General features: G+C 38.8%; 2 protein-coding genes across 10 annotated transcripts in view; one reads left to right on the top strand and one right to left on the bottom strand.

Moving 5' to 3' along the window:
* Window positions 1-4,549, top strand: part of DNM1L (dynamin 1 like) — a 52,685-nt gene extending 48,136 nt beyond the window's left edge. For 2 of the 8 annotated variants that reach the window (XM_047739521.1, XM_047739514.1), the window contains 6 exons: window positions 988-1,065; window positions 1,378-1,410; window positions 3,251-3,427; window positions 3,586-3,695; window positions 3,827-3,986; window positions 4,269-4,549. In XM_047739521.1, coding sequence (XP_047595477.1) covers window positions 988-1,065; window positions 1,378-1,410; window positions 3,251-3,427; window positions 3,586-3,695; window positions 3,827-3,986; window positions 4,269-4,325 — 615 coding nt within the window. In that variant the 3' untranslated portion in view covers window positions 4,326-4,549. The remainder of the gene's footprint in view (window positions 1-987; window positions 1,066-1,377; window positions 1,411-3,250; window positions 3,428-3,585; window positions 3,696-3,826; window positions 3,987-4,268) is intronic. The other 6 variants (XM_047739522.1, XM_047739515.1, XM_047739519.1 and 3 more) reach the window with 3 other exon arrangements.
* Window positions 588-25,962, bottom strand: YARS2 (tyrosyl-tRNA synthetase 2). Of its 2 annotated transcripts, XR_007129211.1 has the most exons (6): window positions 25,163-25,962; window positions 24,180-24,347; window positions 10,574-10,729; window positions 10,146-10,316; window positions 7,302-7,544; window positions 588-1,861 (listed from the first exon to the last, which is right to left on the bottom strand). XR_007129211.1 is itself a non-coding variant. In XM_047739523.1 (5 exons), exons 1-5 carry the CDS (start codon window positions 25,939-25,941, stop codon window positions 7,385-7,387), a joined length of 1,434 nt encoding a protein of 477 aa, XP_047595479.1. In that variant the 5' UTR covers window positions 25,942-25,962; the 3' UTR covers window positions 1,921-7,384. The 2 variants fall into 2 exon arrangements, 1 of the variants encoding a protein (XP_047595479.1); XM_047739523.1 differs by lacking the exon at window positions 588-1,861 and having other exon boundaries at window positions 1,921-7,544.

Genomic DNA, 25,962 nt, shown 5'->3' with positions numbered 1-25,962 from the left:
AGTTCTAGAGTAGTAGTCTTTTCTTTTTCTCCCTTTACTATTCCATTGGAACTATTTCATTGTTTGAGTAAAGGTCTGCAAGTTTAAAAAGAGGTTGAGTAATTTAAAGATAATGGTATCTTGAATACATTAGAAAAAATGCTTAAAGGTGGGTTTTAAGCATTAAGCTTTTATTTTTTTAGAAGATTTATTTTGCAAGGGGGGAGAGACAGAATCTCAAGCAGACTCCATGCGGAGGACAGAGCCATGGGGGCTCGATCTCAAGACCATGAGATCATGACCTGAGCTGAAACCGAGAGTCAGAGGCTTAACCAACTGAGCCACCCTAAGTATCAAGCTTTTAAATCAAAGTTTATGGTGACTTTATCAACTTTGTAAAATTAGTTGAAATGACCAAGAAGGTATTTTGGAGAGGGAAGGTAAATATGCACATAATAGATTTTAGTTTTCTATAAACAGTTGCATAGATTAAAATATGTGTATACAGGGGCGCCTGGGTGGCTCAGTTGGTTAAGCGACTGCCTTCAGCTCAGGTCATGATCCTGGAGTCCCGGGATCGAGTCCCGCATCAGGCTCCCAGCAACACGGGGAGTCTGCTTCTCCCTCTGACCTTCTCCTCGCTCATGCTCTCTCTCACTGTCTCTCTCTCAAATAAATAAATAAAATGTTTAAAAAAAAAAATGTGTGTATACAAATCTGTTACCTTGAATTCTTTACCAGAAAAGATCTTAACAGATCCTAGAAATAAAAATGAAGCTTTTGAATTTGGATTTTCCTTAGTTATTCTTCTGAAGAAGGCTTTTAACAAAGGTGATAACAGTACAGTACAAGGAGTAAGGAAGAACAATTTTTTATCTCATGGTTGCTTTTGTTTCTCATGGTTACTTTACTATTTTGATACAGAGAAAAACAATTTACACTCATAGAATGTTTCTGAATGCATTTTTGGCATCCTTGATTTTCTTTCCCTGCATTTTTTGCCTTTAGTCTTATAAAGTTCCAAGTGCTTTGGCACCTGCCTCCCAGGAGCCCTCCCCTGCTGCTTCTGCTGAGGCTGATGGCAAGGTCTGTTCTGATTCTTAATCTAAGCCTGCATGCCTAGTTGTTTGGTGCAACATAATCATCTGGAAACAACACACTGAACATTAATGTGGGATGTTGTGTTAAGGTTAGATCATTTTAGTCTAATAGGAATTTTAAATTATATAACAATGTATACTTCATAAATTGTTGACATGCCTTTCTTTTGCTTACAATATAGAAGATGCGCACGGAAAGATAATTTAAAGAGGAAATTATCCTGCACTTTTGAAATTCAAGCTATTGGTATTTAAATTTTGCTTGTTAAACTGCATGTTTTAACGTATCTTTTAACAGTTAATTCAGGACAGCAGAAGAGAAACTAAAAATGTGAGTCTTGCTTCAGAATGGAAATGTACCTTTGGTTCTCACTGAAACACTGTCTTCAAAACCACTGAAGCTCTTTGTATAATAGCATCTATCTCTTGTCTGTGTTCCATTTTTTAATGTTTCTCTTACCTAACTAATCCCTCTAAGATGGCATTAGTTCTAGTTTTAACATTTTTTTAAATAACAAAAGGCTTTCCTCCTAGTTTTGACTTTAATATTGTGGTAGGGAATTAAGATTCCAGAGGTGGCAGTTAATACTTCTGGACATTTCCTCTTTAAAGGGTCAGAGATCTGTCCAGGACTAGTGGATCAGCCTCTCCTGCTGCTTGCCTGCACGGCCACGTGGTCTGCCTTGTCACCCGAAACGTGGGGCTTAGCATGTGCCTCAGCAGCTTAAGCGAATTCGGAAAAAACGGACTGGGAGAGTTTGAGACTGTCAATTCTTGATAACCTGTTTGGGGGAAAATGAGATAATCAGTAAATTATTCAGACCTTCCTTTGTTTTTTTCCCTGCCTTTAGCTCCTTTCCTCACTTACTGTCCAGGTTTAAGATTCTGAGCCTCCTAAGTTTATAAATGTCTTATCCTCTCTCAGCCCGCTGTGCTCAGGTTCTATAGAGAACCGTCCAAATCATTGCCTTAAGTTTTATTTCACTTGTGGCGTCACCCTGAGTTGCCTTCCTTTCCTTTTCATCATTCAGGCATCTAAACAACTAATTACTCATTTTAAGATTAGTTTATAATATACTGCTATATTTGGACATAGCATATCTTAACTGATGTATTACAGGCAAATGTGGGCCAGTGTTTTGATTCAGAAGGATACCCCAAACTGACTTTTTTAAAATCTATCTTTCAGGTGTGCAGTATTATAATTTGACATCTGTATGCACTACAAAGCGATCACCCCCAGAAGTCTAGTTAAGCATCCATCGCCCTACAATTGAACCCCAGCTTGTTCTTGATCTAGGATTTTGTTTTTGAAAACTGACATATTTTTAACACTTGCCATAACACCCTTCGGTTAAAAGTCTGGATGCCACCTTAATTCCATTTTAGATTGTAAGATCTTTTTAAAGAGCATGTAAAAACATTCCTAAATGTTGATCAGTTACTGTTTTTCCCATTAGTCTAAACATTTTTCTTTTATAAATCAGCTGACATATCCTAGAAAAGAAGGTGCAGAAGTACTGGTGATTACTAGATTTCTTTCAGTAGATCCTTAAGAACATAGACATGGAGGAAACTTACCTTGGGTTTATGTCACGTTCCACATTTTAGGCAGCTTAAAGTCAGTATCAGCCTAAGAACTGTTAGTGTAAAGAGTTTGTAGTTGTATCCTATAGTATTCTGTTGACTATTAAAAATGTAAACTAACTTGGAAAATAGATAAACTCTGAAGTTTGAGACATGAGTTCATAGGACTTTTGGAAAGATCAAGTTCAACAGTGTAAGGTTACTTTGAAAAAATTAAACTGACTGGCAGTTCGGTTTTCTTTTGTGCTTTTAATAAGCACTCTTAAGGGCAGTTTATACTTTTCCCACAATTTACTGTTGGAGGGGTTGGCAAGGAGGAAGAATTTTAAAGTTAGCGAATGATAAAGAAAAATTAAATCTATGGGCTGAGGCCTTCCAAAGAAAAGATAACAGAACCTCTTATTTACGATAGCTCAGGTTGCCAGTTACACATGCCACATGCCATCTTTTTCTGACCCTGTTATCTGTCTGAATAAAATTCCAGATGGTACTGGATGTGTGTTCTCCTTGTCAAAGAAGATGAACTTTAAGTTAATGTCAGATCGGATACAGTTGGAATAGGTTTTGGAACATGTTCTTTTCAGGTTGCATCTGGAGGCGGTGGGGTTGGAGACGGTGTTCAAGAACCAACAACAGGCAACTGGAGAGGAATGCTGAAAACTTCAAAAGCTGAAGAGTTATTAGCTGAGGAAAAATCAAAGCCAATTCCAATTATGCCAGCCAGTCCACAAAAAGGTCATGCTGTGAATCTGCTGGATGTGGTAAGCCATGCGAATGGGTTACACACTAAGAAGATAACCGAATTACTAGGAAAACACTTCAGAAAAACTAAAGGAACTAAAAGTTACAAAAACTTACTGAACTTTTAACCATTTCAAAATGGCACAAAAGTGAAATTTTTTTCTTTCCCTCCATTTAGCCTGTTCCTGTTGCACGAAAACTATCTGCCCGTGAACAGCGAGATTGTGAGGTCATTGAACGACTCATCAAATCATATTTTCTTATTGTCAGAAAGAATATTCAAGACAGGTTAGTACTATAGTACTAAATCAGACTCTAATACTGCTCAGTTATTTCAGAATCTGTTGTAGAAATACATGTGTTTTAAAAATTTTAGGCTTTTATTCTAAATAAATGGATCATCTGGTTTGGTTTTGCAGTGTGCCAAAGGCAGTAATGCATTTTTTGGTTAATCATGTGAAAGATACTCTTCAGAGTGAGTTAGTAGGACAGCTGTACAAATCGTCCTTATTGGATGATCTTCTGACTGAATCTGAGGATATGGCACAGCGCAGGAAGGAAGCAGCCGACATGCTGAAGGTATTACTGTCAGCGGTTTTGAGTTTTCACAGTTGGGTCGTGGATACAAATACTACATTGTTAAAAATGCATTCTTATCCTTGGAGATAGATAGTCCTCCTATAAGGGCTAATCTTTTTTTTCGTTGGTACTTGATTAGACTTTTAGATTCAAATTCCAGAGAAGATACTGGTTAATTTAAAGCTACCACATATAAAGAGGAGTGATTACGCCCACATAATTCAGATTTTTTTAATATCAAGAACTTAATAAGCATCTACAGCTTTTTCTTTTTTAATATAGGCATTACAAGGAGCCAGTCAAATAATTGCTGAAATCCGAGAGACTCATCTTTGGTGAAGAGAACTATAGAATATGGGGACTTTGTTGACTCGAAATTTGCTAGTTACTGCCTACTTGAGTAGAATTTTATTTATGAACTCCTGTGTATTACAATGGTATGAATCTGCTCATGTTAAGAGACTGGCTATAAGCTGAAAATTTTACTCTGTATTGCAGAACAAATCATACAGTTAATCCAAATAATAAATGGCTGTTTCTAAAGTTGCCCAGTACCTATAAAATACATCAAGTCTTTCTTGTGACCATTTCATTTGAACTTAAAAAGAGCTGTTAATGTTCTAGTTGTGCAAGCAGTTTGCCTGTGGATAAGATGACCTGTGTAATCTGTTAGTAGTCTTAAAGCTGCTGCCCTAGTCCTGCAAGAAGAATGCACAAGACACCATTTCCTACAACTGTAATGCATGCACAATATAAACTGGTCTGGCTTTGAAAGATGTGAGTTGACAGGTTACTCACAGTCATTGTATTCCACCTGTCCTTCAATTTATAGTTTTACTGAGCTTTGCTGCAGCCTTTGATGTGTTAGTAAGAAAGCTGAAGGCACAAGAAGGTCTGGAACGTTGACAGTGATGCAGTGTGCGTGTGTAGCTACGCAGCCCTTCCCCTTCTGGGCTTACGCTACCCTAGTGCGTTAAAAATCAAAGTATCTTTGATCCTTTCTTAAACCTGGAAGGATGAATTATATTGTTCTGCATTAAAAGTCATCTAGACTTGATTTTCAAATATAATAATTCAGATCCATCTTTAAATTAGATCACTTACACCATGTCCCAAGATTCACTTGAAGCTGGGACTTAAAACCAAATCCTGTGGTGATCATTGAAGTGTATCTTCTCTATTAGTTGGTTAAAAAAAGTTACTTTTGCTTCACACCAACAAAATGCATTAGAAAATACTCTATTTTAGAGTGGAACACTATATATATAGTGGAACTCTATATAGAAAAATACCTGGACACAGCCACACATCCGAAGGCTTGGGCTACTAAAATGCATTCAAAGAGGTTGGGGGTGAGGTTTAGAACATATTCACATTTTATTAAAATTCCCCAGGTGATTCTTGATATGAATTACATTAAAAATTTTAAGATACGGGTCAAAATCCTTAAGGCATTTAGCTCCATCTCTGACAGATACTATATTTCCATAATAAAGAATTTACTGAACATGTTAACCTATCTCCTAAGTTACGACATTTATGAAGAACTCCTGGCAGAGAAAGCATGTCTGGTAACTTGAGCTTACGGTACTCATTTACTAGCAAACAACAGGCTCAGCAACTGACCCCAACCATGAACAGATTCAATCTTCTCTAATATGGTACTCCTTTGAATCTGTGAGCAGTACCAATCTGGAGAGAATGCACACTACCTAAATGTCTGTTAGCACACACTCTGAAGTCACTCTGCCATTCTTCAACCTCAGTGTAGCCATCCATGACTGACTGACTTCAGATACATCAGATGACTACCATTTCAGACTTTTAAACTTGTAAGGGGGCGGGGAACTTAACAGGGCATCATTCTCCACATCAAACATTTCAAATTGGAAATGTTACCTTTAAAGATAGGTTACGGTAATGTACTTGCTGGCACTACACACCTTGTACAAGAAAAGCAGAGGCAAGAGAGGTTTGGAAAGTTAGAAAACCTTCCTTTGTTGGCTCTCAAACTGAGTGAAGCTCTGATATGTTTAGACGATCTCTGACATTTACAGTGGACACCTGTATGTTCTTGCTATGTAAATAAAATTGCTGGTATGAAATGACATTAAAGTTTTGTCAATAAATGAATTCTTTTTAACTTTGCTCCCAGAGGTTTAGATAAACTATAGTTTAACACATAACATTAATCTAATTGGAACATAATACAGCTTATACTGTATAAAAGTTTTTACAAATTTTTTCCTATTAAATTCTCACAATTCAGAGATTATTACATCTCCAGTTTCACACATAAAGACAGTGATTTGTTCCATGTAATCCAGGTAGTAAATGCTTAGAATTTCAACACTACATGCTTTGCTGCCTATAAGATTTTCTAGAAGGAATCAAATTGTGAACCATTTTGTATTTGTGTATTTCACTTGGTCCTCAGGGAAATACACTGATATTACCCTGATTTTTGAGATGTGGAAACAGTTCTAAGAATTGACTTGCCTAATGTGTAGAGAGCTTAATTAGGTCTGGATTCTAAGTCTGGAAAACTTCCCTTACCTGAATTCCTTATGATATTCTCCTATGATTGGATATTGGTATAATATTTGCCTCTGTTTTCATTCTAGTTACTTTTCAGTTTATCTCAAGTTGCAATCTGCTTGGAGACAGACGCTGAAACTTAAAGCTAAGTTTCCAAATTTATGAAATACTGCTGCCTCAGTAATTTGGCAAAACAAAGCTGTGAGTAAATTTAATTATACTGAAACACAGGCAAGGGACTAAAAAACTCAATTAGAAACCTTCTGAAAAGTACGGATTTTTGTTCTTTGAAAGTAAACTTTCTACTAGAATTTCTCCTGCCAACTATGGCTTAATGTATGTAATACCTGTCTTCTTAAGGAGAACTGGATTTAATCAACAACAAAAAATTCAGAAATTTACAAGTTTCCAATACTATTTTTCACATTTCTAATGTGAACACTAGAGGCCCTGCTGGTGTCCGTGAGTCAGATGAGGGAGATAAACCCCTGATATAAAAGTATCCATGAGTCCTTACGCCACCCTCTTTTTCACTGTTCCTCCTCATCTCTAAAAAGGGAACAAAAAGGATAGGATAGTTCTTCCATGAAATAGAATTTTTAAAAAAGAGATTATCCCTGGCACTCATAGTTCTATGGTAGTCCTTAACACCTGCAGCTCAGGAGATAAAATACCGCATTATTACACCAGCACTTGTCTTAACCACCCTGTGGAAATAAGAAAATTACTCACACTCTGGGGCCTAGAGAGTACTCCATTCTCTATGGCTTGACTTACATGAGCAAAAGTGTAAGTTCTGGAGCCAGCCTTTGGTACATCTTAGGAGATGGGTAAGTTTGAACCACCTGAAGGATTTTTCATCATAGCTGAAGCCATTTTATAATGTAGAAATTCCTTTTTCCTATTTTTAGTAATGAAAGTCCATTCTTAAGAATATGTTGTCCAACAACCAAAACACACTCAGGATTCGTTACTTGTCTGTGATTTATACTGACTCCACCTTCTGTTATCATCCGATGCCTAAAAATAGAAATGTTTAATTAGAATCATTTGACTTATATTGCAGAGGCTCTGCAACTGAAACCACTTCGCAGTGAACTGTTACCTTCATGTTCACTCTACTAGATTCTGCCTCCTTCAAATGCTTTTCAAAAAGGAGCGGATTTAAGGCATAAGTTTCTTGTTTAGTGGAGAAAAATCTAGGTTATTTCATAGCTCTACACAGAAATATTCAGTTGGCAGTGGTTTAAACATGAATAGCAGGATCACCTGGAGAGTGATTCTTCACTCACAGAGAAGAAGCCTCCAGAAATACAAAGAGGGCAATGCTGCTTTTTGTGAGTTCCCATGAGATACAAGTCGCAACTATGTAGTCCTGTTATAGAAATCTTTAGGAAACTTATGAAACTGGTAAATCATTGGAAATTATATTCTGAGACTATGCAAATAACAGCAAATTGTTAAAATTTTGAGAATTTTTTAAAAAGTGAAATGGGCTGATTTCAGAGATGGAATATCAGTAGCTTATCTAATTGCAGTTTAGTAACAATTTTTTTGATGGTGTATGTAAATAGGTTTTACTTATGTTATTTACTTACTGCCCAATTCATTCAACATTTATAGAGCCTTTACTATACGCTAAATATAAATAGTACTGGAAACTAGTGGAGAGAGCCAGACTATTCCACAGGGATTAAATGCTGTCACCGGTAGGAAAGATGACTCTGGGTGCACACTGGGTTGGTGGAGGAGCTAGAAATTGTCCTGAAAGAAGAGACATGGAAACTGGGATGGTGAGTAGCAGTTACTTCCACAAATAGGGTGAGGAAAACATAGGGAGTAGTAGCTGGAAAGAAGCAAAAAGTGAAGAAAAGGTCTAAAGCATGAAAGGCCTTGGAAGTCCTTGTGAAAAACAAATGTTCATTTTCTCTTATCTGAATGTTACCAAATGACAAAGAAACCACTACTACACGTGGTTTCATAAAACTCAACAGTTTTCTATTTAAGGACAGATTTCTTTCTCTTAGGAAGTGTTACTTTGGTCTGTTTGCTATAGTTTCCAGATCATGATCTCATTTTGCTTAAATGACAATCTTATTTAGCTTACACAATCTAAAAAAATGTCAATATTAAGAACTCTGTCTAAATCAGATATGCTGTCATCCTAAGTCTTGGTACAATTTCCAGTATCAGTAAATAAACCACTAGAAAAGTTCAGAAGAAAATAAAAAATGCTTCCACAGTAAGGAAAATCCTTAGAACCAGTGACTGACTCTGGGGAGGTATATGGCACCACTCCCAATCCAGTGTACATGAAATAATGAGCATATTAGGGAATCAGAAAGGTTGGAATAGCAAGTGATAACAAAGACAATGGATATTTTCTCTATACAGAATAACCAAGGGCTTTTTAGGAGAAACATAAAAATCTAAAATAACTGAAAGAAAATAGCAATTTTAACAAATGTCATTTATAATTATGACTAGGAGCTGACAAGCATAGGACTTGTGGTCAAACTCCAGGAGATGAAACACCCAGGGTTTTCTGGCTAACTAGTGCTTTTCCTTCTAAATCACTCTATTTCAGTTTTAAGTGCAAAAGAATCAAGTATATGCTGGATTACTTTTTTGTGGAACACTTTTATTCCCTCATAATACCACATAACTGAGGAAAAAGCATTCTACCTACTTCTCGATAAGAAAAATGGAATTCTCTGGGGCACCTGGCTGGCTCGGTCAGTTAAGTGTCTGTCTTCAGCTCAAGTCATGATCCCAGCGTCCTGGGATCAAGTCTCAGGTATGGCTCCCTCGTCAGCGGGGAGCCTGCTTCTCCCTCTACCCCTTGCCCGGCTTGTGTGCGCTCCCTCATGCATGCGCTTTCTCCCTCCGTCTCTCTCTCTGTGTCTAACAAATAAATAAAATCTTTATTAAAAAAAAAGAAAAAAGGAATTCAAGAGGAATAGTAGGTAATTTATAATACTAGTTTTAGGAAGTAACACCATATGCTTACTTCATTTTCAGAAATTCAACTAATATTCTTTAAAAATTTTATTTGTCAGAGTGAGAGCACGTATGCACACAAATGGGGAACAGCAGAGGGAGAAGTGGGCTCCCCACTGAGTAAGGAGCCCAATGCAAGACTTGATCTCAGGACCCTGGGATCATTACCTGAGCCGAAGGCAGATGCATAACCCACTGAGCCACCCATGTGCCCTCAACAAATATTGTAAACAGGTTGGGCAACGCCTTTACTCCCTCAAATAAAGATGATACAGACTGAATATGAGAGGGACCATGTGAATCTCTTCACTTTGGTCTCAAATTGTGACCATCCATCCCCAAGCTGACTAATCCCAGTGCATCTGCTGATCACAGTGGTCCCTTCAGTATAGGCCTTTCCAGCACTGGAGGAAAAATAGATTTAATGAGAGACAGTATGGGGGTACCAGAGTTTATAGAAAATTTAGAGTATTTTCAACAATAGGTACTCAGTTTTCACTTTAGTCTTGGACTAACCTAACTTCTGCCAGGAATAAGACACCTTGTGGCACTACGGAAACATGCTGTGAACTGTAACATTTACTGCTGAATGAACAGTGACTGAAAGTTAAATCATCTTACCCTCGGGGACCATCTGGAATGGCATTTGCTTTGCGGCATGTATCTAGGACACTTGTTCCTGGGTCAAGAACTAATTCAGAAAATGAAGCTTCTTTAAACAACTCTCGTAACTCTTGATCAGACATGACCTCCAGGGCATCGATGCTGCTGTGATAAAGGGCTTGCGTACACCTGAAGAACACATCGAGAACCACATCACGGGAGTGCTTACTCACAGACACGTTCTAATAGCCAGTTCTAAAACAGCAACGTTTATCTTGTAGAAGTCCTACTTAGCTCAAGATGATCTTTCCCACAAAAGCTATTCTAAAGCACTTGTCAGACACTGACAGTCCTTATAGTGGCAAATGACACAATAGCCCTAATAAATTTTCTCAAGTCCATTAACTACATAGCTTTATCCAGTGTTAGTTATTCCTAAAGGCCACCTTTTAGCAGAATCCAGCCCTTCTTGTCCATGAACGAGCTTTGTAACTTCTGCAGCGAGTCGCTTCTGAGGACCCCGCTTTTCCGGCTCTTTAACATGCAGCTGCATGATGTGGTCAATCTCTGGAAGGGGCAGGAAAGTGAAGAGCTTCAGGTACCTGTGGGACAAAACATACATTGCTGGTGTATACATGGTGTATACAACACACCTAATTTTTGTCTCCAACTCCCTTTCCCTTCAAAAGACATCCTGCCTACTTTTAAATTTGCATATATTTTTAAGATTTATTTATTTTAGAGAGAGTGAGTGCATGCATGAACATGAGGTAGGGGAGAGGGAGAAAGAATCACAAGCAAACTCCCCACTGAAAACAGCCTGATGCGGGGCTCCATCTCACAACCCTGAGATCATGACCTGTGCCCAAACCAGGAGTCGGCCGCTTAACCAACTGAGCCACTCAGGCGCCCCTAAATTTATTTTTCATTATGAAAAATAAACATGCAGAAATGTACCCCAAATAAGATACCCATGCACACACCAGCCAGACTGAAGATGTTACTATTTTGCCATCTTCACTTCAGATCTTTCCTTTTGAAAAGGCATGAATAATATAGCTCTAGATGCCAACATATTCCCCTCCTTGCCCAGGAATAAGCTAATCTAAATTCGTACCTACCCTTCCTAAGCATGTTTTAATACTTTTGTTTTCTGTATACGTACCCATAAATAAAAAATGTGTAACTTGAAAATTGACATTTTATCTGTAGCCTTTAAAAAAGAATCTTTTCTTGGTGAAAAACACATAGAAAGTATACAAATCACAAACATAGTTTAATGAATCAAAAAGCAAACATCTGGGGCACCTGGGTGGCTCAGTGGGTTAAGCCTCTGCTTTCGGCTCAGGTCACGATCCCAGCGTCCTGGGATCAAGCCCCGCATGGGGCTCTCTGCTCAGCAGGGAGCCTGCTTCCCCCTCTCTCTCTGCCTGCCTCTCTGCCTACTTATGATCTCTCTTTGTCAAATAAATAAATAAAATCTTAAAAAAAAAAAAAAAGGCAAACATCTATGTAATCACCCCCCCATCCAGAAATACCTCGTTTCTTCTACTCAAGAAAACCCAGATGTTTTTACATATACTTCTGCCTTTCCAAATTAACCACTCTTCTCCCTTTCAAGGTAATCTCTTTGTTTTTCTTTAAACTTCCACTACTCTGGTATCCCTTGGTAAATGGCATCGCTTTGTTTTGCCAGTTTTAGGCTTTATAAATGGGATCATACCGAATATATCTTCATGTTCAGCCTCTCTGGCACATCAGTATGTTTGGCGGGAGACGCATTCACGTTGCTGTGTCACCACTGTTAATGTACAGCGTTCTGAGCGGTGACTACTTCATGTAAAGTATGTAGACAGTCTACCGTGGATATCTGCGTTGCTTTCGCTCTTGGACAGCTGCTAATAACGTGGCTATGAATATTCCCATGTAGTTCTCTTGGTGCACAAACCCAGGAGAGGAACTGTCGCGTCACACACAGGTTTATGTGCATATTCAGGTTCAGTAACACAGACACCTACTTTTCCAGAGTGGTTCTGTAAGTGCTGCATCTCTGTCTGACCCTAAGCTTTGGATTGCCATGGCCTCCATTCCAAGCCCTCCCCCACACAAATGAGCTGCTGCCTGCTTGCCACAGCTGAAGGCTCATGAGCCAGGCAAAGCAGCCAGCCACGGCCACACAGCAAGTTCCCCTTTTAGAAAGCTCTGGATAGGGGCGCCTGGGTGGCTCAATGGGTTAAAGCCTCTGCCTTCAGCTCAGGTCATGATCCCAGGGTTCTGGGATCACGCCGGCTTACCCCTCTCTCTCTGCCTGCTTATATTCTCTGTCAAATAAATAAAAAATCTTAAAAAAAAAAAAAAAAAAGAAAGCTCTTGGTAACTCAGATACCTCAACACTTGAGTGAACCCATTTCTCCCTTCCCACTACCTAATTTCCGCTCTTGTGTTTTAAATCTGCCAATGAAGAAGGGCCTCACAAAGGCCCAGGCAGAGCCCCAGGACCATGATCTCTGCCTCTCCCTAACCGAGACCTCCAAGTGCCCCACACCCTCCAGAACTTGTAGGGAATAAGATGTTTTTCCAAGTTTCCTGATGGTTGTTGCTGAGGTGCATCCTGCAATCCTTAACAATCCTTACAATCCTGTAAGAACCATGAAGGCCAGTTCAGCCACAAAACAGACTCCAGTCAGGGAAATGTGGGTAGGAGACACACAGTCCCACTATGACCCACCACTCAATGTTCACTAGGGGAGTTCTCCCTCCTCACCTACCAGAATATCCTTTCCTCAGTAATTAGCCCTTCTCGGCACAAGGCCTGAAGGACCCTCATTTCTATTAGTCACTAAAGGCCTTTATTATTAATGGTCTAGGGGCACCTGGGTGGTTTGGTCGTTAAGTGTCTGCCTTTGGCTCAGGTCATGATCCTAGGGTCCTGGGATCGAGTCCCAAATTGGGCTTCCTCTTTGGTGGGAAGCCTGCTTCTACTTCTCCCAATCCCCCTGCCTGAAGTCCCTCTCTCACTGTGTCTGTCAAATAAATAAATTTAAAAAAATTAGTGATCTGATCATCTCCTTAGTCCACATGGCCCTGATCACACAGCTCTGGAGACACTGAATTACTATGGCAGCAGTGACACTTTAGGAGAAAGACGACAGGCAATACACAGCAGAGGTGATATGCAAAACCGGGACTTGGTGGGATGGCATCCAGCGAGTGGTGCTGTGTTCCCAAGTGCTGTGACCTACCTGGTCAGCCAGTTATTGTAAGATGGGAAGGTAAGGCAGACCCCACAGTTAACCTCGAGTACTACCATGCAGTCCTGCTGACAATACCATGTTCCCACTGTTCCAGACGCAGCCTATCAGTGGTGATGTTGACAGGAATGACTGGGGGCTCTCGCCTGGGCCCTTACCACTTGTGGTGAGCCCCTAGAGACATGACCATAGTGACCCAGATGACCCCCTCTTCATTTCGAAAACTGAAGAGGCCCCAAGTGACCCGGAGTCCAGAGAATTCTTTTCATGAGGTGCTCCCCCTAATTACAGGGCAGCCCTACTACATTTTAATGGGACTGCTGAAACCATTTAAAAGACACTGGGGGGCCCTGACAGGCTGCTAGGTGTAGTGGAGATTACTATCCAGGCACCCAGATGCTTCAAACCTATGCCATTACACACCCACTGCCCCAGAGGGGTTTCCCCTTGAGCAAATTTCCCTCAACCAAAAGGAATTCCTACCCACTCCTTAGTAAACTCCCAACTTAATTTTGTCCTTTTCTGAAAATACACAGGTTAAACTCTCCTGGGAGTTATAAAATTTCAGTGTTCCTGGTCACTTAGTATCTGGACAGCCAGTCTCTAAACTCTAGGCCCTAATTAATACTAGCATTCTCCCAGCCACAGCCCCCTTCTGCCATCCATCCTCTTGCCACATGGCTGCCATCTATTCCCGGACACCAACCCAACCCCTGCAACTCCTCTGCCCTCTTCTTTAACCTCAGGGTTGGCAGCCACCTAAGCCTCTACACTAGGAACTGGGTAGATCCCCAGGACTCAACCCACAATAAAAATGCATGGTCCTTTTTGTCCCTATTAGATATCAGGACTCAAAGTCACTGTTATTCCAGACAAAGCCTCTAAATTCTTCAAAGGGAAGCCCTTCTACTTACAGGGCATTCCTAGTAAAACAATCAAAGGTGTACAAATCCATCTGGATGTAACTAACTACAGGGACCATTTACTTCAAACAGCTTCTTCTGGTGGTGGCTTCCTTGGCCCTTTCTTTCCCTATTACAGGCATGGATGCACTGGCACAATGCCACACAGAACCAGCCCAAGTTCTTAGTCTTCTTGGGGGGATTTACCAAGTGGATGCCAGTGACTCTCCCTCCTGTGGGCAAAATGGTAAACACCCCCCAATACCAATTTAAACAGGGCACTAAAGGCCTATACCTTGTTACTAAAGATGCTGAGATGGAGTCTTTAAGCCCACAGCCTCCCCTTTCAAAGGCCCCATCTGGTCAGTACATAAGTCAGTCACTAATGAATGGAACCTCACCATTTACCTTCAAATCCTTAATACTGAGGTCTCCCCAATTAAATGATAATTCCTAGTATTACAGAATTAATTAAGGACACATATCTCTGGGACAAGCAGCATGCTGGCATTCACATTACATGGGTCCCAGAAGGAAAACAGAGAATAGGGGCAGAAAACTTAATTGAAGAAATAATAGCTGAAAACTTCCCTAACCTGGGGAAGGAAAAGACATCTGGGTCCAGGAAGCACAGAGAGCCCCAAATAAGAACCCAAGACAAATGATAATTAAAATGGCAAAAATTAAAGAATCTTAAAAGTGGGGAGAGAAAAGCAAACAGTGATGTCTAAGGTAACTACCATGAGGCTATCAGCTGATTTTTCAGGAGGCCAGAGGGAGCAGTACCGTGTATTCAGAATGGTGACAGGAAAAAACTACAACCAATACTCTCCCCAGCAAGGCCATCATTCAGAATTAAAAGGAGAGATAAAGAGGTCCCCAGACAAACAAAAGTTAAAGGTGTCCATCACCACTAAACAGGCTTTACAAGAAATGTTCAAGGGACTTTTTTAAGTGAGAAAGAAGAGGCTGTAACCAGGACTTAGAAAATTATGAAAGAATTCCAATGGTGAAAGCAAATAAATAGTAAAGTACCAGATCAATCACAAAGCCAGTATGAAGGTTAAAAGACAACAACAGGAAAATCACTTCTATCTACAATAATTAGTTAAGCAATACAAAAGACAAAAGGATGTAAAACAGGATATCAAATACATAAAACACAGAGCAAATACATAAAAACGTAGCAAACATGCTTTTTCAATGTGTTGAAACTTAAATGACCATTAACTTAAAATAGATGCTATATGCATAGGATGCTATGTATGCACCTCACGGTAACCACAAACCAAAAATGTGTAATAGATACACAAAAAAATAAAAAGAATTCAAGCATTACACTAAAGAAAGTTATCAAATCACAAGTGAAGAGAGCAAGAAAGGAAGAAATGTACAGAGAAGAACTAGAAAAACAATTACCAAAACAACAAAAAGTACCTATTAATTAATACTTTAAATGTAAATGGACTAGGGGAGCCTGGGTGGCTCAGTTAAGTGGCTGGCTCTTGATTTCAGCTCAGGTTATGATCTCAAGGTCCTGGGATCAAAACCTGTGTCAGTGGGGAGTCAGCTTGAGGATTCTCTTTGGCCTTCTGCCCTTCCCTCTCCATATGCTTGCTATTTCTCTAAAACAAATAAATAAATCTTCAAATGTAAATGGACTAAATGCTTCAATAAAAAAACACAGGCTGACTGAATGGATAAAAAAAAATCCAAGACCCATCTACATGCTGCCCACAAGAGTCTCCTTCAACTTAAAGACACAAACTAAGAGTGAACAGATGGAAAAAGGTATTCTATGAAAATGGAAACAAAAGAAGCTGAGGTAGCAATACTTACATCAGACAAAATAGACTTTAAAAGACTGTAACAAGAAACAAAGAGCATTAACATAATGATAAAAGGATCAATCCAATGAAGATATAAAAATCACAAATACCAATGCACCAAACATGGAAACACCTAATTACATAACACAAATATTAACAGACATAAAGGGAGAAATCAAGGGGTACCTGGGTGGCTCAGTCAGTTAAGCATCTGCCTTTAGCTCAGGTTATGATCCTGGAGTTCCAAGACCAAGTCCTGGGGTGGGTGGTGGGGCAGGGGGAGTGTGGGGGGTGAAGCTCAGGTATCTGCTTAGCATGGAGTCTATTTCTCCCTCTCCCTCTGGCCACCACCAACTAGTGTGCACATGTGTGTCCTCTATTTCTCTCTCAAATAAATAAAATCTTTAAAAAATAAGAGAGAAAAGTCAACAATAATACAATAGAAGGGGACTTTAACATCCCACTTACAGCAACAGATAGGTCATCTGGGCAGAAAACTCAAGGGAACTGTGGCTCTGAACAACATATTGGACCAGATGGACTTAACAGATATATACTGAATATTCCATTCCCAAACACAGAATACACATTCAAATGCACACTGAACATTTTCCACAATAGACTGCATGTTAAGTCACAAAACAAGTTCAATTTATGAAAACTGAAATTATATCAGGCCTCTTTCTGGTATGAAACTAGAAATCAATTACAAGAAAAAAAAATCTGGAAAAAACACAGACATGTGGAGATGTAACAACATGCTACTGAACAACTAGTGGGTCAACAAAGAAATCAGAGAATAAACTAAAAACTGCCTAAAAACAAATGAAAGTGGAAACATGATATTCCAAAATCTTTGGGACATAGAAAAAGTAATTCTAAGAGGGAAATTTATAGCAATGAAGGGCTGCCTCAAGAAACAAGAAAAACCTAAAATAAGCAATCTAAACTTACAACTAAAGGAATTAGAAAAAAGAACAAAGCCCAAAGCTGGCAGAAGCAAAGACGTAATAAAGATCAGAGCAAATAAAAACAGAAACTTAAAAAAAAAAGACATGAAACTATGAGTTAGTTCTCTGAAAAGATAAAATTGATAAACCTTTCACCAGATTCATCAGGAAAAAGAGGACTCAAACACATAAAATCAGAAATTAGAGAAGGTATGACTGACACCACAGAAATAAAAAGGACTGTAAAACACTACCATGCTTAGGGGCACCTGGCTGGTTCAGTTGACAGAGCATGTGACTCTTGATCTCAGGTTTGTTGGCTTGAGCCCCACATCAGGTGTACAGATTATATAAAAATAAATAAATAAAATCTTAAAAAAAAAAAAAAAAGACTACCATGCTTAACCAAAGAGGTAGAATATCTGTAATGTGCAAACTATAAAACACTGATGAAAGAAACTGAAGATGACACAAACAACTAGAGAGACAGTCCATGCTCATGGATTGGAAGAATTAATAATGTTAAAATGTCTGTACTGCCCAAAGCAAACTACAGATTTAAATGCAATCCCTATCAAAATACCAAAAGCACTTTTTATAGAACTAGAACAAATAATCCTAAAATTTGTATGAACCACAAAAGACCCAGAATAGACAAGATAGTCATGAGAAAGAATAACAAAGCTGGAAGTAACACATTTCCAAATTTGAAGATATACTACAAACCCACAGTAATCAGAATGGTACTGGCACAAAAACAGACCCATAGATCAGTGGAACAGACTAGAGAAAACAGATATAAACCTATATTGCTATGGTCAATTAATCTGTGACAAAGGACAAATCTGTGACAAGAAAATACAATACAATCCCTTTAACAAATGGTGCTGGGAAAACTGGACAGGTACATGCAAAAGCATAAACTGGACCACTTTCTTACACTATACATTAAAAAAAATTCAAAATGGATTAAAGATCTAAATATTGAGAACTGAAACCATAAAACAAAAAAACTATTGGGACTACACCAAAATAAAGCTTTCACACAGCGAAGGAAACCATCAACAAAACAAAAAGGAGACCTACTGAGTGGGTTTTTTTGCAAATGATTTATTTGCAAATGATATATCCAACAAAGGATTAATATCCAAGATATATAAAGAACTCACACTTGTATATTGTATATTTGTATATATACAAATATAAACATTTGTATCAAAAAGATAAGAAATAACGTATTGGTGAGAATAATCAGAAAAAGAAACCCTTGTGCACTGTTGATGGGAATGTAAACTGATGCAGCCACTGTAGAAAACAATATGGAGGTTCTTCAATAATTAAAAATATACCACAAGGATCCACTGATGGGTATTTGCTAAAAGTAATGAAAACACTAATTCAAAAAGATATGCATCCCTATGCTCAGTGCAGTATTTTTTTTTTAAGATTTTATTTATTTATTTGACAGACAGAGATCACAAATAGGCAGAGAGAGAGGGGAAAGCAGGTTCTTCACTGAGCAGAGACCCCGATGCGGGGCTTAATCCCAGGACCGTCGGATCACTACCTGAGCTGAAGGCAGAGGCTTTAACCCACTGAGCCACCCAGGCACCCCGCAGTATTATTTACAATAGCTAAGATATGGAAGCAACCCAAGGGTCCATTAATAGATAAATGGATAAAGAAATGGTATATATACAGTGGAAAATTACTCGGCAATAAAAAAAGAATGATTATCTTGCCATTTGTGACAACTCCAGTGGATCTAGAGGGTACTACATTAAGTGAAATAATTCAGGCAGAGAAAGATAAATTCCACATGATTTCACTTATATGTGGAATCTAAAAAACATAACAATTAAAAAAAACCCCAAAACAGCCACAAATACAGAGGACAAACTAATGGTTGCCAGAGTGGGGGGCTAGGGGATGGGAAAAATGGATGAAGAGTAATAGAAGATACAGGATTCCAGTTAAGGAATGAATAACCATGGGATGAAAAGGTACAACACAGAAAATAATCAATGGTTTAAAAAAAAAAAAAAAAGGACTACTATGGAAAATTATTATATGTCTAACATATTGAACAACTTAGAAGGAATGAAAAATTCTTAGAAACATAAAATCGTCCAAGATAATCAGGAAGAAATAGAAAATCTGAATAGATCAGTTACTTGAAATGAAACTGAATCAGAAATCAAAACCTCCCAAGAAACAAAAGTCTGGACCAGATGGTTTCAAATGTGAATTTTACCAAACATTTAAAGAGCTAATACCTACTCTTCTCAAACTATTAAAAAACTGAAGAGATGAATGCTTCCAAATACATAGTATAAAGTGTCAGCATTACCCTGACACTAAAATCAGACAAAGACACTTCAAAAAAAGAGTATTGCAGGCTATATATCCTTGATGAACACAGATGCAAAAATCCTCACATATATTATCAGACTGAATTCAACAATACATTAAAAGGGTCATTCCCCATGGTCCAATGGGATTTATTACAAGGATATAAGGATAGTTCAATTATGCAAATCAATCAACATGATATACATTAACAAAAGATAAAAAACTATATGATTATCTCATTAGATGTAGAAAAAGCATTTGACAAAATCAACATCCATTTATGGTAAAAACTCTCAACTGAGCCCCACATGGGATTACAGGGAACATACCCCAAAATCCAAATATGAAAAACCCACAACTAACATCATACTCACTGGTGAAAATCTCAAAGCCTTTTCACTAAGATCAGGAACAAGGCAGTGATGTCCACCTGCCACTTTATTTCAGCATAGTACTGGAAGTCCTACCACAGCCAAAAGAAATAAAAGGCACCCAAACTGGTAAGGAAGAAATAAAACTGTCACTATTTGCAAATGACTTGATACTATATAGAGAAATCCCTAAAGACTCCACCAAAAAACTACTGGAAGTAATAAATAAATTCAGTGAAGTTGCAGAATCCAAATTAACACACAGAAAACTGTTCCATTTTTATACAGTAACAACAAAGTAGCAGACCAGGAAATTAAGAAAACAATCCCATTTACAACTGCATCAAAGAGTAAAATACTGAGGAATAAATTTAATGAAGGAGTAAGAGACCTGCACTCTGAAAACTATAAAACACTGATGAAAGAACGTGAAGAGGACACAAATAAATGGAAAAATGTACCATGCTCATAGGTTGGAATAATATTGTTAAAATGTCCATACTATCAAAAGCAACATACAGTCTTTATTTATTTATTTTTGGGCGAAGTACAGATTTAAAGCAATCCCTATCAACATACCAACAGCATTTTTCACAGAATTAAGAACAATCCTAAAACCTGTATAGAACCACGAAAGAGCTCAAATAACCAAAGCAATCTTGAGAAATAACAAAGCTGGAGGGATCACACTCAGATTTCAAGATATACTACAAAGCAATAATAATTAAAACAGTAGGGAACTGGCCCTAAAATATATACACAGACCAACAGAATAGTGAGCCCAGAAATAAACCTATGCCTAGATGTTCAATTATTCTATGACAAAGGAGCAAGAATATGCAATGGGGAAAAGACAGTGTCTTTAATAAATGGTGCTGGGAAAACTGGAGAGCTACATGCAAAAGAATGAAACTTGACCACTTGCTCACACCACACACAAAAATAAACTCAAAATGGATTAAAGACCAAAATGTAAGACCTGATACCATGAAAGTCCTAAAAGGAAACAGGCAGGAACTCTTGGGACATCCACCTTAGCAATATTTTTTGGATTTTTCTCCCCAGGCAAGAGCAACAACAGCAAAAGTAAACTAATGGGAATACACCAAAATAAAAAGCTTGCACAATGAAGCAAACTATCAACAAAACGAAAAAGCAACCTGCTGACTGGGAGCAGATATTTGCAAATGATATATCCAATAAGGGGATAATACCCAAAATAGATAAACAACTTATACAACTCAACACCAGAAAACAATCTGATTAAAAAACAATCTGATTTAAAAAAATTAAAAAAATAAATAAAACAACGCAGACATTTTTCCAAAGGAGAGAGATAGCCAACAAACACATGAAAAGATGCTCAACATCACGAATCATCAGGGAAATGCAAATTAAAACCACAATAAGATACTGCCTCACATCTGTCAGAACGGCTAATATAAAAAAGACGGGAAGTAAGTTTTGGCAAGAATGTGGAGAAAGGGAACCGTCATGCACTGTTGGGGGCGGAATATAAACTGGTATAGCCACTACAAAAAAGAGTAGGGAGGTCTTCAAAAAATTAAAAATAGGAATTTGATACCATCCAGCAGTTTCACTTCTGGGTATTTACCTGTAGAAAACAAGAACACTAATTCAACAAGATACGTACACACCTATTTTCACTGTAGTATTATTTACAACAGCCAAGAAATGGAAGCAACGTAAGTGTCCACTGACAGATGACTGGCTAAAGAAAAATGGAATATTACTATTACTCAGCCGTAAAAAAGAAAGAAATCTTGTCATTTGCAACAACATGGGTGGACCTTGAGGGTATTATGCTAAGTGAAATAAGTCACTCAGAAAAATGCCATGATTTCACTTGCATGTGGAATCTAAGAAACAAATGAACAGATAAAACAGAAACAGACTTAAAAATACAGAGAACTGGTGGTTGCCAAGAGTGGAGGGGATGGGTGAACAGATGAAGAGGATTAAGATATACAAACGTCCAGTTATAAAATAAGAAAGTGGGGCGCATGGGTGGCTCAGTGGGTTAAAGCCTCTGCCTTTACCTCAGGTCACGATCCCAGCGTCCTGGGATCAAGCCCCGCATGGGGCTCTCTGCTCAGCAGGGAGCCTGCTTCCCCCTCTCTCTCTGCCTGCCTCTCTGCCTACTTGTGATCTCTTTCTCTGTCAAATAAATAAATAAATAATTTTAAAAAAATAAATAAATAAAATAAAGTCACAGGGATGAAAAGTACAGCGCAGGCAATACAGGCAGTAATATAATAATAATTTTGTAATAAGGCAGCCAGTGACTACAATTATTGTGATGAGCACTTCATAATGTATATAAAATGTCAAATCACTATGTTGCACACTGGAAACTAATCTAATACAGTATGTCAACTATACTTCAATTAGAAAAAAAGGACAAAAAAAAATCTGATGCCTCTAAGTGCCTGACACTTTAATTGCCAAATTATCCATTTTAAAGACGTTCATTTTGAATAAACATACTGCCAGCTGTTATGATACAGTTAGTAGCAAACCAACTAGATCCATTACCAGGCCACCCTTATTTATGAAGTTTCTCTTCTAGAAAGCCCTAGATAACTGACCACTTGAGTGACCCTGTTTCTCTCCTTCCTGTTCCCTAATTCCTGCTTTTATATTTTAAAATTTCCCAATAAAGGGTGAACCTACAAAGCCCTAGGCACCCCACCCTTTGTTTACAATAAGGCTGTGGCCTAGGTCCACACTCCCTCCCTCTCTCTACCCAGGGCCTTCTGTGTGGCCCTCCAGGACCTGTGAGTAAGAAATTTTGTTTTTCAGATTTCCCTGATGGTTGCTGCTGAGATGCACCCGGCAATCATAAGAACCACAAAGCCCAGTCCAGCCTCAACACTGGTTTTGGTCAGAGAAAGGTCTGTGGGCTTGCCACAAATGGTATGTGCCCAAGTGAGTTCCTCAAGCATTTCTAGTCAATAACACCACTAGCAATTGGCTGAGACTGATACCACAATAAGTTCAGTCTCCCACCACCTTGGAACATTCTCACTAACACCTGGTATTGCTAATTCTGTTTCTCCATCCTGGAGGGTACATAACAGTATTTAATTGTACCTCTATCTTGCATTTTCTCCTCATTATTAAGGCTGAGCAACCTTCTCAGATGTTTTGGGTCTTTTGGACAGAATCTTTCTGAAGTGCATGCTCAAGCCTCTACTTATGTTTCTACTGGGCTTTTTCTTATTGGTTTATGGAATTTGAGTATAAGCTCTTTACACTTTTAGTACATGTAATGGATATTCTTCTACTCTTAATGGTGACTTCAATGAACAGTAGATCTTAATTGTAATTTAGTCAAATCTTTATTTGTATCTCATTTAAGAATCTTTCCCTATCCCAGTTATGAAGATATTTTCCTATTTATCTTCTGAACACATGATTTATTTTTGTTAACAGTTAGGTTGATAATCTACCTGGAACTGATTTTTGCAAACCGTGTGAGACTAAGTTTCATTATTTTCCCCACATAAGACATCTAATTATCTAAGTGAAATTTACTGAAAAGATTGTTTTATCCCGATGTTCTGCAGTGCCAAAGAGATCATGTGACCACAGATGCTGGAGTCCACCTGGATTCTCTAATCTTTTCCATTAGTCTCTTTACTAAATCTTAAATTTAAGCATGAGCTTTAAAACCAAAAATTACTAGAATTAAGATTTTAGAAGAGTTGCTGGATACACATTTAGTCATAGAAATTAACTATATTTTTATACATTAGAGCCAAATAGAAAAGGAAACTTTCCAGATGTCAATTCTTGATACATCAAAACCCTAAAGTGTATCATCAAATGTTTGAAATAAATCTAAAGGAAAAAACAATTATTGAAGTTTGAGAAGGCATATTTTCCACTCTGGAAAAGTTATTTTTGGTTAAATTCACCTTTTTTTTTAAATTGCAGGTGTATTTTTCTCATTAATTTATATTCTTTGAAGAGTTTAAGATGTGAATTAATGAGAAAATCATTTTTTAAAAAGGATTTTCAAAAGATGTAATAAAGAAAACAAACTTTAGAGACAAAGGTAAAATCAAGTTTAGTCCAAGTTGATGATAAAAGGAGTGAAAAAACTAGAATACATAAGTGGTAATGTCTTAAGTACTTGTTAGATGTAGATCACAAACCTGGCTCTAAGTTTTCATCAATCACAGTGGTTTCCTGATCTAACCAACAAAAAACTGTTCAGAAGAGTTAAAATTGCAATGTTCTGTGTCTTAAACGAAAATCTAAATGAAAACAAAAACACAGAAACTATAAACATAGAGATTCAATGGCTAAAACTCTGAGTTTATAAAGCTAATTTTTCTCAGGATACTATTACGATACTATTAAGAACTCACCTTTCTACCAAATCATCCTGCTGCCTGACAAAGAACTGATACAATTCAAATGGAGAGGTCTTCTCTCGGCTTAGCCAAACAGCATTACCAGCCGACTTTCCCAATTTTGCTCCGGTTGTACTTGTAATTAGAGGAACAGTGATTCCAAATACATCTTCTCCAGTCAACCTAAGCATAAAGAAAAACTTCATTATGTGCTTCAAGCACAAGTGATGGTAAGTTCTGGAAATCCTTCTTCAGATTTCATTCTGGTCTCTTGCTCTAAGAAAACTTCATTTTGTAAATCTGAATTTTTGTTCCTCTTAATTGGAGGAATTGCTCCTCTTAATTGCACTCAATCCGTTTTGGCATTTGTCATTCTAAAATGCAATGGCACCAGTGACTCTGAGGTCGTTTCTCCATCACTAGGTCCTAGAAAACTGTAAAGTCCGAGGGAGAACAGGAAGGAAAACTGGGTAAGGGGAAATCAGGTAGAGACACTAAGAATGTTTTAAGGGATTCTAAAAATGAGTTATCACATGGGTTAGCCCTGTAGTTGAACTCCCTCAAGAAAATGCGATTAAAATCTACCTTATTTGCCAAATATTTGGAGTTGGAAAAAAATTTGAGATGCCAACCAAAAACTAACACTAGCTTCATGGGACCTGCAGAGCTAAATCAGAAACTACTCTAGGAGACACGGTCGCATTCAAGCATAAACAACGAAAAGCAGAGTTACTAAGGGGAAGCAAAATACACAAGCTGTATTCTGAGTAGTGGTCTATTTCCTGCAAAGCTCTAAGAATACGTTGCATGCCTAGTATAATTAATTCAGCCCTTCAACTTTCGTGAGCTAGTCACATTAACACCATTACAGACTTAGCGGAGTAAAACACACAAGGATTCAAAAAGGGCGTCATTCTCCAATCGTAATAGTTGATCACAGGCTATTCACGTGTAAATTATTAGGTCACAAGATTTTTCCTGGGTCTTAAGGAGCTTACTTGTGGATAAACTCGTATCCGGACACGATATTGCCCAGCTGATCAGATCCACCCAGCTGGACCCGGCATCCATAATGCTTGAACAAATAATAGAAGTCATAAGCCTGGAGCACCTGGTATAAAAATTCTGCCAAGCTCATGCCCTCGGGACTCTTGAGCCGGGTTTGGACGCTCTGACGACTCAGGAGCGTGCCCATGCGGAAATGCCCACCCACAGCCGTTAGGAAGTCCACCAGGTGTTGCTTCTGGTACCAGGCCGCATTGTCCAGTACGGTGAAGCTTCCCCAGGTCCGCCCATTCGCAAAGAGCTGCTGGTGATTAGCCACCATGGCCTCGAGCCCTTGGCGTAGGGCGCGCGCATTGCTTCGCACGCGCTCTGGTTCCAGCGCTTCCCGCTCCTTGGTACGGCCGCTGGGGTCTCCCAGGCGCGCGGTGGCACCTCCTACCAGTGCGATCACATTGTGGCCCACTCGCTGGAAGTGAAACAGGCCCAGCAGCGCTAGCAGATGCCCCACGTGAAGCGAGTCGGCCGTGGGGTCAAAACCGCAGTAGATGGTCTGGGGAAAGTTGCCCGTGCCACGGTCGAAGAGCTCTGGGAGCTCTATCTTCGTACCCCTCTCGGGGAAGAACTCCTTGAAAAGACCGCGAGCCTTCTGCATCGCCAGCAACCCCTGAGCGCCCGAATGGGCCTCACGCGGTCCCAGGAGCAAGACTCCTGATGGGCCTGGGGTCCCAAACCACCGGCCCCGGGAAAAGCACCGCAACACGGGGGCCGCCATCTTGGCGTCGGCACGAAGGGA

This window comes from Lutra lutra, chromosome 8 (assembly GCF_902655055.1).
Source record: "Lutra lutra chromosome 8, mLutLut1.2, whole genome shotgun sequence".
Lineage (NCBI taxonomy): Eukaryota > Metazoa > Chordata > Mammalia > Carnivora > Mustelidae > Lutra > Lutra lutra.
This window is presented reverse-complemented; position numbering and strand designations above follow the sequence as displayed.